General features: G+C 34.6%; 1 protein-coding gene across 1 annotated transcript; it reads left to right on the top strand.

Annotated features, from left to right (window-relative positions):
* Positions 1 to 363: 363 nt before the first annotated feature.
* LOC144445950 (prostamide/prostaglandin F synthase-like) lies at positions 364 to 9,337 on the top strand. Its single transcript, XM_078135604.1, has 5 exons — positions 364 to 526; positions 4,877 to 5,081; positions 5,780 to 5,889; positions 7,142 to 7,217; positions 8,294 to 9,337. The coding sequence occupies exons 3-5, from the start codon at positions 5,881 to 5,883 to the stop codon at positions 8,467 to 8,469; spliced, it is 261 nt and encodes an 86-aa protein (XP_077991730.1). The 5' UTR covers positions 364 to 526; positions 4,877 to 5,081; positions 5,780 to 5,880; the 3' UTR covers positions 8,470 to 9,337.
* Positions 9,338 to 16,439: the final 7,102 nt, after the last annotated feature.

Below are 16,439 nucleotides of genomic sequence, written 5' to 3' on the forward strand. Positions count from 1 at the left end.
CCCCTCCTCCTCTCGCACTCCCCCTTCCACCACTTCCGGATCCAGATGGGTAGCTTTCGTCTTGATTGCCATCTTCACTTCTCCTATTCCCGTGAAAATAGCGACCATGTCCTCGAGGTCCGCCTTGTTTGTATGCCCATCCACGGTGTGACATACTCGTGTGATTTCTTACGTAGTTTATGCGACCTGGAGTGATGTAAAGGTACCCTTTGATTGAGATCAAGCTCAGCATGCAATACTTCTTGCGTTTCAAAGCGCACACGCTGTGGTGTCATACTCTTTACTAACTAACTTAGGTGGTCATAAGTTATCTTGTTATGTCATTTCTCCAATGATATCACAGGTACTAGGTCATAGGTTAAGGTCAACAACGTTACAAAACAGATAAACACGTGACTTGTACTTCGTAAGGCGAGGCGACAACACCGAAGGTTCAAACTCTCTGAATTAGCTGAGAAACGCAATCATGCCAGCAGACTTGACAAAAATTGCTGGAAACCTAGTGAAAAATGCAGTGAGTGGCGAGGTAAGTTTGGAATGTTTCATTCCCGGTCTTGTCATACATTGAACATGATTTATGTCTATGGCGTAACGCTCTGTCAGCTGATACACAGTGTTGAAGGCGGATTTACAGCTATAAATGAATTCGAATTGTAAATAGGATATTTTTACCAACTTATTCTTATTTATATGTCACGTTGCACTGAGTATACATACGTGTATGCATAAAATTGATAAATCAATATTCCCAACATGAGAATAAACATTTATTCGTTCATGTCAACTGATATTATAGTGCGGGGGCATATGGCAGATTTTGGGGTTTCGTGTGAAATTCAGGTTAATTTTTGCCAACGTATCTCATTGTGTTCCCCATCATCTGAGCAATTAAAAAATATATGTTGGCAATTTTTATTTCAATATTAAGGGTAATTTTTGCAGCAATTTCATAAATGATGTAAAATCATGATTTGTCTGTATATTGATGGCAAATTAAAATATGTGAACTGTACGATTGCTTTATATCTGTATAAATGTACTAATGGGCATCCTGTAGACTATAAACTTGTAGACAGTTGTATAATTTTGCATTTTAATCACAATATTATAAATTATGGTTTCTTTATTTGCATACCATTTGCATATTATGTATGATGCTTCCGGTGTATTTGATTTCCTGTATTCTTTGATGTTGCTGATTGCTATTCTTTCATAAATGTACGCCTACCATGAATTATTTCAGTTACTATGAATACTCTGGTTGGTTTTTATCTTTTAAAGCACTAGTAAGTCCACACCTTGACTATGCTTCCCCAGTGTCTTCCCCACATATATACGAATAGGGGTATTGCATTTTTGGAAAAAGTGCAGCGTCGGTTCACCAGGATGATTCCGCAGCTTGGTGGCTTGAATTATGAGGACAGTTACGCATATTGAAACTGACAACTTTAGAAACTAGATGAATTAGAGCTGATTTGCTTGAAGTGTATAAACTTTTCCATTTACATATTCGCCATGATCCAGTTGTATTTATCAAAGTATCTACTTCGACAACAACAGGATATAGATTGAAATGATTTAAAGACAGATCCAGATTGGATATACCAAAATATTTTTTCAGTCGACATGTTGTAAACATTTGGAAGTTTACCAGAAAGGGTTATTGTTATTACTACACCAATTAAATCATTGTAATTACTTAGTAATTATTTTAATCCAGATTGGATATACGTAAATATTTTTTCCAGTCAATATGTCGTAGACATTTGGAACAGTTTGCCAGAAAGGGTTATTGTGACTACAATAAAGGCATTCATTTATTGTATAGAACTACCCTTGCCAAATGATATGTCCTTTTGACCAATTTCGGCGTATTGATGTGACTTGTTATCAAGTGTACATACACACGTTAAAAATATTCCTTTTCAGATCTGGCATCTGGTTTTAATACGTATCTACACATGTAGTATTGAATCCTGGACAGGTACATTCTACACAGGATATAGAGTCCAAGTTTAGGTCTACGCAAAATTTGAAATTTTACCTCTCAATATTAGCATACAAGTTACATAAATTGGACGTCTTGCAAATATTAGATAGAAAAGAAACATCACTCAGTAAAACACCTTTAGAAACCTTTAGAATGTTTTACCCCCACTTTTGACCAATTGAGATACTGTCTAGAGCAATGAAAAAAGTCAATATGGCAGCTACTTTAGAACGTTTTTGTTATTTGTTCTGTATGCAGTTCTCCCTCTACGTTCTGTAGAAATATAATATTAAAAAGTAAATGAATAGTTGTTAAAGGCATGAGTGCTTATTAATTTCCACTTTGCAATGGTGTCAAAATGAGATAGACTTAGTCATCAAGTTGGCATGTGACTACTTATTCCCAGCAATGAAGGTTATTTGTGTATGAGAATTACCAAAAGATGTAGAAGGGTATTTTCCATGTTGTTTACGTTGAGGATTTGAATGTCAGATTTTCTTTGAGTACTAAAACACGTGGAATGATAGCTAACAATGCAATAAAATTTGATTAAAGATGCTATTTTCTGGTGGGTTGGCGGTTGGGGTTGGGTGGTACATTAGAATGTGTCTCTGCTGTTACTTTCAACCTTTATTCATGACTGACCAAGAGGAATTTCGTTGCGTAATCGAATGTAAGAGTACCTTCACGCTGAATAACTAAACTAAATATGCATACTAGTATATTCATATTGTTCCTTTGAAATATTATAAAGATATTCTTCAGATACTGAATTTATCATCTTTATTTTATACTACATTGTCCTTTATTCTGTTTTATTTTAGAATTTCGATGAAATAACGTAATCAAATGTAACAGTGGAGAACACGTCTATTCATGTTGTTCCTTTCACTTGTAACGCCAACCAAATAGCTATACTAGTAGAAACGTAGACAATGCATACAACATAATGCCGTGAGAGACTAGACAATAGTTTTGAATAAAAATGATTGGGTCTATTCAGTCGAATACATAACTTTGTATAGTAACGATTCAATTGATGCTACGCTATTGATAAAAAATATGTTTATACCAGGTGTAAACTGAATGCCTTCAGTAAAGGCCAAACTTTAGATTGCTGCTCCTTCACGCCTTGTCGAAGGAAAAATTCTGCGCTACCACAAATGATATTGTATATCCATTAGTTACTACATCAATAAATAAAACGTAGCTTTGGAAAACATTGTCCATTTTTGCATTTTTATCCACATACTGCCCTTAATTCTATGTTTGCCATTGTAAAACCTTTAAAATGATTGGTCTGTGAGTCTGTTAACAATTAAAAATAATTGTTATTAAAAATAGTAAGTTTATGAGTACTTGTTGGTGATACTTTCAATTCATAATCATATTTTAATATTCTGAATGACAAGTAAAGTCAGAAGGAACATTTGAACTGTTTCTTTTATTGAATTTGCCCAAATTTCAGCGATAAACAATAATTTTCATTCATGGGTTTCCTAACCCTGCCATAGAGGGCGTCAATTTAAATTTTTTTCATCTCATTGAAGACATTTAGGGTCGTTTGGGTCATGAGAAACAGAATTCAGGCTGCCCTTACATATACCTACCAATTACTGTTATCTTTACAATATACATAATGTTCTGACTGTTGCTATGGACATGGTCTTGTTGATAGGCATATTTGCATACATGTTTTGATATTTTTTTTTTGCCTGACTAACCAAAAATGTTGTTATCTTTGCAAAATATACTGGCATTGTTGGCTGTTGCTAAGGCCATATCAATGGAAGTTGACTATAATCATGGATTCATGGGTTTTCATTGCCTAACCAATTGTTAAGAATAGGGTCTTGGGGCCAAATTTTATTTTAGCCCCCTCAAACTAATTTTGAAGATAAAAATTGCCAACATGTATTTTTTTATATGTGGTCCTATAATGAACATAACCATATATGTTTCATAAAATTAACATGCATTTCACACGAAAACCCATATGCCCCTGCACTATTACATGGTCAATTTATATTTTAATTGCAAAAGGGAAGAAAAAAACAAGACAGCTTTTAAAAACATGTTTCTAACAGTTTCACATTGCACTTATATTAAAAATCGAATAATTAATCTTTTTATTCACGAAAATGTTTATAATGTATGGAATAGGGAAGCTTATAGGTTTAAAAAAAAAATGTTTTGCAGAGATTACATTTGAAATATTGCATCAGCCTCTTGTCTGTTGATGGTCACAAGATGTTGACTAATGGCGTGTAGTAACGTTATGTAACACTTTAAAAGCAAACTGTTATGTTGACATTGTAACTTGATAATGATATATGTATGTATGTATTTATACACACAACATTTTTCTTTTAAAATGATATTGCTGAATTATGTAAACTACCTCTCAATTGCCTTTAATATAATACCTGGTCAGATTATGATATATGTAGATCTACATGTAACATTTGTAGATGTTACCACATCAAATCCCATCAGGCCACACTGTAGTCATGTTTGTTACAATAATGTCGCACAAGGTCATATTGATTCCAAACAAATAGGTTACTGCATGTTATCTTATCAAACAAGATTTTTAACCCCCAACTTCTGAGCAGTTTGTGTGGATATGGATGCATATTCACCCCTCCCCTTGTATAATCTGTCACCCCATAATTAATTGTGCATGATTTATGGGGTGACAGAGTCTTTCAAGGTAGAGGATCTTCCCTATCTATACTGTGAAAGAATCTGTCACAGATCTAGCTAGCACAGTCACAGATTGTGGATTGCTAACAGCTTTTATCTTAAATGCACCCAGTGCTTTCGTGATATGTACTGTATTTCCCCTATTTACATACTTGGTTTTTTCTCTATCTTTACCTGTAGCCAGTAAAATTGAGTTCCTTCTGGGAGAGCCACACATGCGTGATAACATTCTTACGGCGATTTGGATGACAGTTGTGCAGGCTGGGTGCCAAAGAGCTCAGCTCAATTAAGCCCCAGCTAGATGCACATGATGTACGCCTCATTGCAGTAGGACTTGAAGAACTAGGTGTAGAAGACTTCATAAAAGGAAATTTCTTTGAAGGAGGTATGTGTTCCATTTTTGTACGTGTTTTCAGTGGCAATCCATGAAAGTGTTAGATGCAAAAAAAGAGTTAGGCTATTTCATTGGTAATTCATATTTATACTTAGTCTACTCTGTAACTGTTATTACACATCTACCAATAATTACTTACATCTAATGGTAATTATACTATGGCTAGACCGACTTGGCCAATCAGAGGCATTGATTTTGGTTGGTTATATGGAGCCATATTAACCCACTCTTTCTTAGGGGTGTGACCTAATATCCATTTAAGCCAATCACACAGTAGTATAAGAAAGATAGACAACTCATTCGGTGTAGGATTATGTCCCAAAAACTCGAGGCTATGCCCCCTCGTTTATTGGCACATAACCCTCCCGAACTCATTGACTGTCTATTACTTATATCACTGCAGTGTAACACTAACATTATTGCACATGTTTATGCAAATGAGTGCATGGTCATTCATTGTACATGAAATCTCTTCAGTATGATTTTTACAGAATTATACTATTTCTATTTAACATATGATATATAATACTAATAAAACCCTAGGCTGAGTGAGTGCCCATGTGTTCACTCAGGAAGATTGGCACTCATGTTTGCATTGTTTTTTACTGTAGTACAGCCACAAAACACATCACAACGACTCAGGCAAATATCCCAAGCACGCCACAATTTTTCTCTCTTTTTTTTCGCAGATTTGTACATTGACACAAAGAAGCAATGTTACAAAGCTCTTGGATACAGGAGACTAAATTTCATCAATGCAGTACCATCCATACTTAGATCAAGATCAACTATGAATAAGGTAACACAGCAAAACTATTAATATATTAAAATACAACTAAAAGGTAGAGTGTTTGCCAGAAGACAGTACATAACATCTACATTTGAGGTTGTTGTTTTACTCACTAGATAATAGAGGTTGTTGCTGAACACAGATGCATTATGATTGAGGAGAAAGTTAGTCAGCTTTTTAATATTCCCTCAATTACAATCATATTGGGTTCAGCAGAAAAAGTGCTGCTATCTGTAATCAAATAAAACAAAATCTACACTTATATTATAAAAACGGTCTACTTTGATAATAAATGCACATTGTATACATACAGTCTTCTGGTATACTGTAAGCCTGGAAATTTTCACGAAAGACTTATTTTCACAAATTTCTCTAGAAAAAAACAACACACAACTAATTTGTGACTAAAATATCTTCATGAAAACAATGCACCAGTCTGGTAATTGATAAAAATATAGTCTTTGAGAACTAGCTGAAGACTGTAAAATTGCAAAGATTGCTAGTAGCAAAACTATCTAAGCTTACAGTATTCAGTTTGTTTAGCTGTATTCTGCTAGAAAGGCAGATGGTGTCTCTATGCTATATTCTGATGAACAATTACATGTAAGGTTGAATGCAGTGTGCCCTCTAATAATAGCAAAATTTTGTTGTTGTGAGTCAAAATGATAAAAACTGGCATTTCTTGTGAGTCCACCACATAGTTAGAGATAGGGGAACAACAAATTTTGGTGCATCACTAGAAATTGTGTGGGAACACCAAATTTTGGTCCATCACTAGAAATTGTGTGGGTCAGTGGTGCATCAAATTGGCTTAGAGGGCACACTGGTTGAATGCTTAGTTAGTCTGAACAAAACCTGATTTCATCAATCAACAGTGCAATAAAATATCAGAGTCTTCCAATCCTGCTTGTTCTGATAAAAGGAATTGCCACACATACATGTACACATGAATAACAGTGGAATATACATTTTGTAAGCCAAGTTGAGTACAATACCCCGGTTCTACTACACACATATCAACGTCACTGGTTCCGCAATGCTCCAAAAAATCATGAATCACAATGTCCAAAATCATTAATATCTTTCCCTGTCTTTCAATATTCAATGACAAGACCACTCAGGGTACTCATATTTTCCACAATAATTTCTGAATATGCAAACATGAGAAAAAAAACTTTGAAAAAGTGATACATAAAGTACAAGGTACCAGTTCCCCGTGTATGTTTTAGTGATGTCTTTCAATATTTCTATTTTGTTTCAGGCCAAGCAAGAAAGCATTAGTGGTAATCTTAGTGGTGATGGTATGCAGAATGGTGGTGTCTTAGTTATTAATAAAGGTGAGTTATACTAATTATGGAACCCATGCAGTCAGAATTATTTCTACTGGTACTAGGTTAGTACAGTATTGCATAGATTACTACCATCAACTTACTGTGAGTTTGGCTGGTAACATAGCTCTTTTGGTAACTTATTTAAGTTTCAACTTTGAAATATTTTCTTTAAAAGCTTTGCCATCAGTATAACTGTGCTGTATCAATATTTTAGCACTGTTACATTGACCTGTTGTCCAATCAGATCTATGTACATTGACCTGTTGTCCAATCAGATCTATGTACATTGACCTGTAGTCCAATCAGATCAATGTACATTGACCTGTAGTCCAATCAGATCTATGTACATTGACCTGTTGTCCAATCAGATCTATGTACATTGACCTGTAGTCCAATCAGATCTATGTACATTGACCTGTTGTCCAATCAGATCTATGTACATTGACCTGTTGTCCAATCAGATCTATGTACATTGACCTGTAGTCCAATCAGATCTATGTACATTGACCTGTTGTCCAATCAGATCTATGTACATTGACCTGTAGTCCAATCAGATCTATGTACATTGACCTGTTGTCCAATCAGATCTATGTACATTGACCTGTTGTCCAATCAGATCTATGTACATTGACCTGTAGTCCAATCAGATCTATGTAGTGACATGATTATACAGTGATATAATAACTATTAGTTAGGTGAGTCAGTGTTTTTGCTAAGATATGTGAACCCGGTAACATACAGGCGAAATTCAGAAAAATTTGCAAAGCTGTTGATACCATCTACAGTGATCTTTTTAAAGTTGGGTACCCTAATAACAGAAAGGGAGAAGGGGTAAACATGGCAGTGTTTCCCTATTGAGTCTATGGTAATTTTGTTTGGGAACCCAGGTAAAATGACATGGAACTCTGGTAGATTTTACCTACTTACTGCCCTTAGCAAAAACACTGATGTACCATAATTTTGGTGGGGAACTCTGGTAAAAAGCCTAGGGAACTCGGGTAGATTTTACTTGCTTACCTCCCTTAACAAAAACAGTGAGTGTTGCAGCAAATTTGTTAATTTGCTCAATAAATTTATTATAGGTGGAGACAAAGTATTACTTGACTTTCGTCAGGAGAATCCAGGTGACCATGTACCACTAGCAGATGTCTTGAAAGCTTTAAACATTGAAGGAGAACCACCAAAATCAAATGATGGTGCCAGCAGTGGGAAACCAACAGTAGAATGTAATGATGATGTTTGTACTATTAAGAAGTAAAGTAATGTAATTGAGACTCAAACAATGATAAGATTTTAGATTTAATCTGGAGACACGTCGTATCTGATGGCGACCTGAACAATGATAAAATATTGAATTTAATCATCGCAGTATTTCCCCTGCATTGTCTATGATTAAATATAAAGATATGCATCTGAATATCTAAAATACATAGTGGTAAAGTTACTGAACATTGAAGCATGATGATGCAAACTTTTATTGGTGACTCAATTCTCAGTACCTGAAATAGAATATTACTGCCTAGACGCATCGTAAAAATAATAAACATTTGATTTCTTGATCGGCCCCGAAACTTCTGCACCACAAGCTTCACATGCATTACTATAGAATGTAGGTGCATGTGAGAATAAGTCAACCTTCTTGTTCTATTTTGACCCTCTAGCATGAGATAAAATGCTATTTCAGGTGCTGAGAGTTAGAGATAAGGAGTTTCAATTTGATATTAACGGATCTGACTGTACAAGTGATGAAAGGGAAGTGGCAATATGTAGCAGTCATTAACAGATACTTTTTTTCACATGTTTGAAATATTCAGAAATTAGGAAATATATTTACATTATTATCCATTGTGCAAAAAAGGGGAATTGCTTTAATTTCTTGTAAGGTGTTGATTCTTTCCAGATACATTATATAACCTATATGTATTTATGAATTATCTAGTACCGGTATCAGCCATGTCTGACAACTTCAACTCTTAGAATACATTTTAGCAGTTACTTGTGCAATCTGAGTAAAGACAAGATTTCATCTTTATCTGGCAGACCGATGACGTTAGTATGGTAAACTTCTTTGGGGTACATACTGATCGAGAATAATGCTGCCATCAAAGAAGAATACTGCTTTTAGTCAGACTGTGTTATTCGTTTTTGTAATAAATATTGCCTATTAATAAAACACATCACTCATAACTGGATTGTTGTTGAATCTATTTTGAAGAATGCATTGTGTGTAAAATATACTGTTTGAAGATTTGTGTACAGTGTGTAAACAGAAAACTGATATCGAATACCAAATTACCTGGTGCTTTTCAGATTCAATTCAATTAATATAACATGATTGTTTGCATTGGGGTATTTCTCTTTAGCTTCACTCCGAAGAGACAAAAATACAATGTATTCGACCAAAATGTGTCTTCAAGGATCTATTATAAAAGTGAATGGTTCGTAGAACTTCATTAGTAGCGCAGAGACTTGTTGGTTTTCAAATCTAGAGACCCTCCATAGGATATTATTTGAAAACCAAGACCAAGTCTCTTGGCAAAGAACTTATACAAATGTAGGTGCATTATGTGTAGACTATATCAAGGAAAGTGTGAAGTTGCATAGCTTCAGTTATTGTGGTTTGCATGTGAAGTTTAAAAAATATGGCTAAAACAATATTACTTTGAGTTTGTAGCATGGTCTGACTGGTTGAGAATTCAACTAACAAATCTTATGAAATACTAAGTCATGGAAACGTGGTTCTTTCAGCATACACTTCTGTCCAATTGTTCCTTCTGAACAGCACACCTAGTGGTCGAACTATACAGTCTTTTGTTTTCTGAATAACCGAATATGGTGTACTGTCTGTCCAGGACAAGATGAGGGCAACAACAAAACACATAGCAACCATGACCACAGTCATATCAAACTGATAAACGTGGGCGATTAAGGTCTTATATGGGTAAACTCAGAGCTTATTTTCGAAACCCCTAGCAACAGAGATAATGGTGATTCTACTGCAAAATAACTAGTATTAGTATTAGTCGGTTGGACTACTGTGCCATTGGCGCTGCTTTCTTAGGGGGGGGGGGATTATGGAAAGGAAGATAATAAAGTGACAATCATGTATGGAGAGATGGGCAGCAGAAAGAGGTGGGACACATCTTATATCTCATTCTCTGCCACATAACCCAGTCACAGACTCAAACGTCACCATAGATCTAAATTAGTAGACACGACTATAATTTTATCAAAAAGGGAACTTGCAAACCCGCCATGTTGAATGTTGCATCATGGGAAATGTGATAATGGATACTAAATAGTATTGTAAACAATAATGTTACATTGTTTGTAACCACAAATGACCAATTCATAGGCTCCCTGACCATTGTGGGAGGTTTATTTTATCGGTAGCTCCTGATTAGGTATTATGATAACCACAGATAATCCCACAGACCTTTGCGTCTGAGCATGCTCAGTCTGGATTGCAAGTTCCCTATTGTAGCGGTTTATCTAAGTTATGGGAATTACATTGATATACAATACTTTTGACTAGAATCTTATCTCAATTAACAAGGTAAGTGATGCCGCTTTCGGCTAGTCTAGATCTATGTATGAACGTCGAGCTCGAGTAGATTGAAATCTAGTAATATATTTGTTTACTATATAAAGATATATGTTACTTACAACAACTATAAATACAGGAGATGTAATACATTAAAGTAATCCTTCGATGCTATATGCTAAAGATTGATGTACTTTTAATTTGGTAGACATTTAGTTTACGCTCGCTGGTCTACTCACTTTGAAAGTTTTGTTTTGAAAAGTCATTTAGCCAAAGGTAACATTCCCCACTTAAAAAAGATAGAGGGGGATATTTCTCAAACAATGATTGATATCGAAAATTGAATATTCACTAAGCCGTGAAATTGAAATGTTATATTTTAGCAGTTAAAGTGGATTTGGTATTGAAAAGGCTCTGTCATCGTCTGATTTACGAAAATCTTGTTACGAAAGACTGCATCATCACACTAGTTGTAATAGAGGTTATATGAAAGACTACACTTAACGTTCAAATCAATGAATTTGCCTTCAAGTTATTTCTGATGAAAAAGTTTTATTTTTTGAAACAACCGGATACCTTACCTCCTTAGTAACGGTAGCTAAGTATATATACCCAGTGGGTATTCAATGTCCCGTGATTGAATTTATTTTATTATTTTATTTATTACCAAGGGAATTCTTTTGATTTGAAACATACATATTAATTTAACACATAGTCTCCTTTCTCTAGCTACTAGAACGACTCAGCTTTCAAAGATCTAATTGGCTATCCCACACATTGTCTGAAATAAGAGTGGTAGAGACTCCACAACACTTTGTCGACCAACGTACGATGTGAAAGATTCCGGACATATCTTATTCGCCAAATCTGGCGTTGAGTGTCACAATTGCTGAAGCCAAAAGGGAGCACAGTGGTAGTAAGTGAAATAAGTATATAAATGTTTTATTTTAAACTTAATTCTGGCATGACACATAACTCACTACAAGAGAGTGGCAGAAATTAATATTTTAAAAGAAATCAGCTACCAAAATTGATGTAATTTCTTTACTACAATTGAATAAACTATAAAAACATACGGTACAAACTTTAAAAAAAAAGGTATCAACATAGTTGTACAAATCTCCATAAAAATATGGGTAAATAGATATGTGGGTTAAAGTACTCGAGTGGGGAGATAAAAGCTTCGTGTGTGTCTGTTTACAGTTTGTATGACAAGCTAAATCATTCTCACTGTGACGTTTATCTAAGTATTCCACGCTTTTGATCAATGTTCGATATGAAACTAGTTACTTTCCGTTTTCTCATATAATTGCATATGCATTTGCCATATAGATTTAGCTCTACTATCGGTCTTTTCTCTCTAAATATCAAGCAATGTAAGACAAGCTAAATCATTCTCACTGTGACATTTTATGGAAGTAACCCACGCCTTTGATTAATACTCGATATTAAACTCGGTTCTTTGTCACTATTTTCCTATATATGTATCTGCATTTACCGTAGTTATTAAGAGAGATTTAATTCCATTGTGACAGTCGATTTTCCTCTAAATATCAAGTATTAATGAAACCCCCACTCATTTTGAAATACATAGTCGTTTCCATCTTCGCGACTTAAAAAGTACTCTAAATGACCACGTATATTCATTGTGCTCATAAAATGCAGCTGTTCTTCTTACCAGTATGTCATGAATAAGTAAACCAATTAGAGTAAATAATTTCATGAGTTATTTTTCTAAATTGAACGATTTCTTTAATGATGGTGTAGTTGTGTTGCTAATGGAAAGCAGAGTATGTAATTACCTCTTCTCCGAAAGTATAGATAATGATTTTCAGATCATTGAGAACAATAAAAGATAATTATCTTCATTTAACACCTTTCATTTCATAGAAAACAATGTAATGTAATTATACGATCTTTCAATATGGCTGAACGTTTTCTAGACAACTGCAGGCAGTTCAAACTTCAGAGTTTCGATTCTTATACTGGCTCAGCAAGGTAGGTACATCGCCATAAACCACATCCTCTCTTTACGGCACCATCCAAGACGCACCGAAGTGTCGCGGAAGAAATAACAGCTCTGGTTTGCGGTAGCCAATCCACACAACATGGTAATACGATGGCGAAAATAGTCTCCAAGCACAATTAATGAAATTAGTTTCCTTTCTACATGCAGGTATACCAAAGAAATTGTTTCCTATGTTCCTGCGTGAATCGAAATGTCATTAGTATATTAACTGATGCGAATTAATATTCGGAGACGTTCAAGCTATCTAAAGGTAAAGATGAACTCATTCTTTGAACATATATGTGTACAACGAGTTACAGATATAGGATTAGTCGTGCTTCTAGACTGGTAAATATAATACGTGAAAGAAAACTTTTACTTTTTAGCTTAGCTTGTACGACAAGTTTATATTTAGTTTCATTTTAACATTAAGATAATGCACACACAGTCACATACATACATACACACACACACACACACACAGGTGTTGACAATGTGTGCTGCATATTATGTCATGGTCAATTTAAGTGATTTACAGTTAAATATATTTTTTTAAACATTTAGTTATATTCTGGATAAACGACAGACAGACAGACAGACAGACAGACAGACAGACAGACAGACAGACAGACAGACAGACAGACAGACAGACAGACAGACAGACAGACATAACGTTGCAAGTGTGACGATGTGCGACTACTTCTGTACACCAACTGGATCCTAGCTGGATTATTATTTATAAACACCTACCCTTGTAAGTTCGACATAACCGATAACTTCTTCGGTCAAAGTCATCACTTTTACGAAAATACACTATCCTAAGCCGACTGGTTAAGGATTTACTGTGTAGTACCTTTAAACTAAATCAAATTACGAATACTCGGAATCGTATAAAAACAGCTAAGTTACGATCAATGAATATACAGGACATCTTCAAAAGAAAGTTTTGAAACACAGTACCATCTGTGTTTACATACACCACCCCTTGCCACGGGTGAGTAGAATATAAACGGAAGGTCAGCCATATACTACTTATACTTATAGTATTGAGTATGAGTTTATACTATCAGTATGTTCCATTATACACGCCAAATATATATTTGAGTGTACAGCTCTTGCATCCAACCCGACGCCACATCACTGCGCCAAAAACCTAGAGAAAGCACGTGCATGATGACGTTAAGGTAAATGTAATTAGTTATATTTATCATTCCAAATTATATGAAAGCCAGTGATCAAAGGAAATATGGCCCGAAACTTAACTTTGTACGGTTAACAGCATTTATGTTTTTCCTGTTTTCATTTATGCATTGAGGTAATTTTATAAAGTAATGACGACAATATCAGTCTCATTTCCTGTAAAAGTATAACTGTTTCCTTTGCTGCTATGATCCATGACAAACCCCAGTAAGAATCCTTAATTTCAGGTAATACCGTCTCTTTGGGCAATACAGCTGTATATCAGAGCTCCCCTCATAAGGATAACGATCGCATTATATACATGAACGGGGTTAGTGCCAAGAGGCCTAATAACGAAACTGCTATTTTGAGATATAGCCAAAAGATGCATTTCCGGCATTAGGTCCTTATGACTCTAAGATGTAAGCCACTGTACTTTCCACAGTATATGTTTTCACTCGTTTAATGAGAGTGGAGAAGAAACGGCAAAATATCATCGGAGCTTTTGATATGTCTTTTTAAAAAAATGAGAAAGACATTATTTTTTTTCACAAGATCTTTTCGACTCTGAACCAACTTTTAATTCACGGTTTTTTTACTCTAGTAGTTATCTTTCAGAATAGTGGTCAGCATTTTGTGAAATCAGTAATCGACCCGAACCCTTGTTTTTTACATATAGTTTAGAAACTAAAATATTATATTAATTTTTCTTTACTAGACTGTCATATCTTAAACATATTTTGAGGAGATAAAATACTTCAGAAAGTATTCAGTACTCGTACATATTAAATATGTAAAAGAAGTTGATACTATAATCGCCCTGTATTTTGCACGATATGTACAGCAATTCAGTAAATAACTTAGCTAATGGATAGGCCAGAACCACTTCATGAGCTAATATTCGTAAAGTCGACTGTCCATTTTATACCGTACAAGTATTATTCTTGTCAATTTATTGAATGTCTGACATTTAAACCCTATATGACGGAATGATATAAACCTAGATCTAACCTCTATATATAGAATTAAACCGAACTATACACAATCCAATGTTTAATAAGTCGAGAGATGTATACATTCTGTTGATAACAGGCTCTGGTTAAGTATATTCAACATCTATATGGGCATGCCTTTTGGCTCAAAAATATTTACAAAATTTAAAACACTTTACCAAACATTTCATGAAGCGTTAACCCCAAAAGTACACAAAATAGCCATTTCAACAAAATAAGCATTGATAAAAAATATATATATGTAAAAAGATATAGTAATTGATATTTGTTCGGTCCCCATTTTTCTACTAAATATTGACGTGTTTGGCAAACTCTGCTATTTTTCAATGTCTTGATGATAAGGCAAAGGCATTAGCTTCTTATCATAATAAATAACAAAATAAATTTCTTGCATTTAGAGCGTTGGGACTTTAGATTAAACTAACATGATTGGTTGTTCATCGTTTCCGTCATTCGGTGTTCACGTTGCTAAGGAACGTTGAAAACTGCACCATATATAAGTCCACACTGCAGAAGAAACCGGTATTCTTTGCATCGCTCAATACCCGACGATCGAAGATGGTGTTCTTCGAGACAAAGATAACATTTTTTCGAAATCTTGGAATCCATCTAGAGCCTGCGATAGTAAAAAGGTAAGTACGAAATCTTGATATATCAGGGCCATTACAATAATAATCATGTTGATTAGTATGAATTACACCGGTTCACATTATATCGTTTAACTATTATGATTGACATTACTAGATAGTTAGAAGTGAGCTACGAAACCAATTTCATCTTTTTTTTATAATGATTTTCTTCTGATTGTAATGATCATGTGCGTATTCTGTCAAAGTACTTAATTATTATTCTATTCTAGTTAAATCACCGACAGTGTCTTGTCTGTGGTCTCGTCGACAATTTGATCAATTCAAATTAATAAAATGGAGTAGTTTGTACTTCAAGTATTTACTAACGATTTACTAATGGATCAGGTCTGTCATTGTAAACGCTTCAGTGGTGAAGGTATAATAAAACTATAATTTTATTTAGTAAAATACTCCAGAAAGTAAACTCAGGTATTTGTTTAGTCACCCTATCTCCGACTGCATCATTCGATAAAACAAGAATCTCCTATATTCCCCTGTCCAAAGGTTATACATCCCAGAAACTTTCAAATTGAGTGCGACATTTTTATGGCAACATATAACACAAAGGCTCCACTACTTCAATATCCTATTCTCTGTTAAGCCATTGCCAGAATGTTCTTGGACATATGTACGATATATCCGTTCGTGTACTAAATTTCTAATTTCCGCAGAAATGTTTTGTTCAGTGGTTACAGAACTTTATTGCGATAAAACTTAAACATGTATATCCAACAAGGTGTCCAGTACGTCTATCCTAATTCGAGGAAACGACTTAAAAAAATGAAAAACTCTTCTTTGATTGTTAGATTGATTGATGGATTGTTGAATTGAATATCGATTATACAGGCCGAATTG

The sequence above is a fragment of the Glandiceps talaboti genome, chromosome 14 (assembly GCF_964340395.1).
Source record: "Glandiceps talaboti chromosome 14, keGlaTala1.1, whole genome shotgun sequence".
Lineage (NCBI taxonomy): Eukaryota > Metazoa > Hemichordata > Enteropneusta > Spengelidae > Glandiceps > Glandiceps talaboti.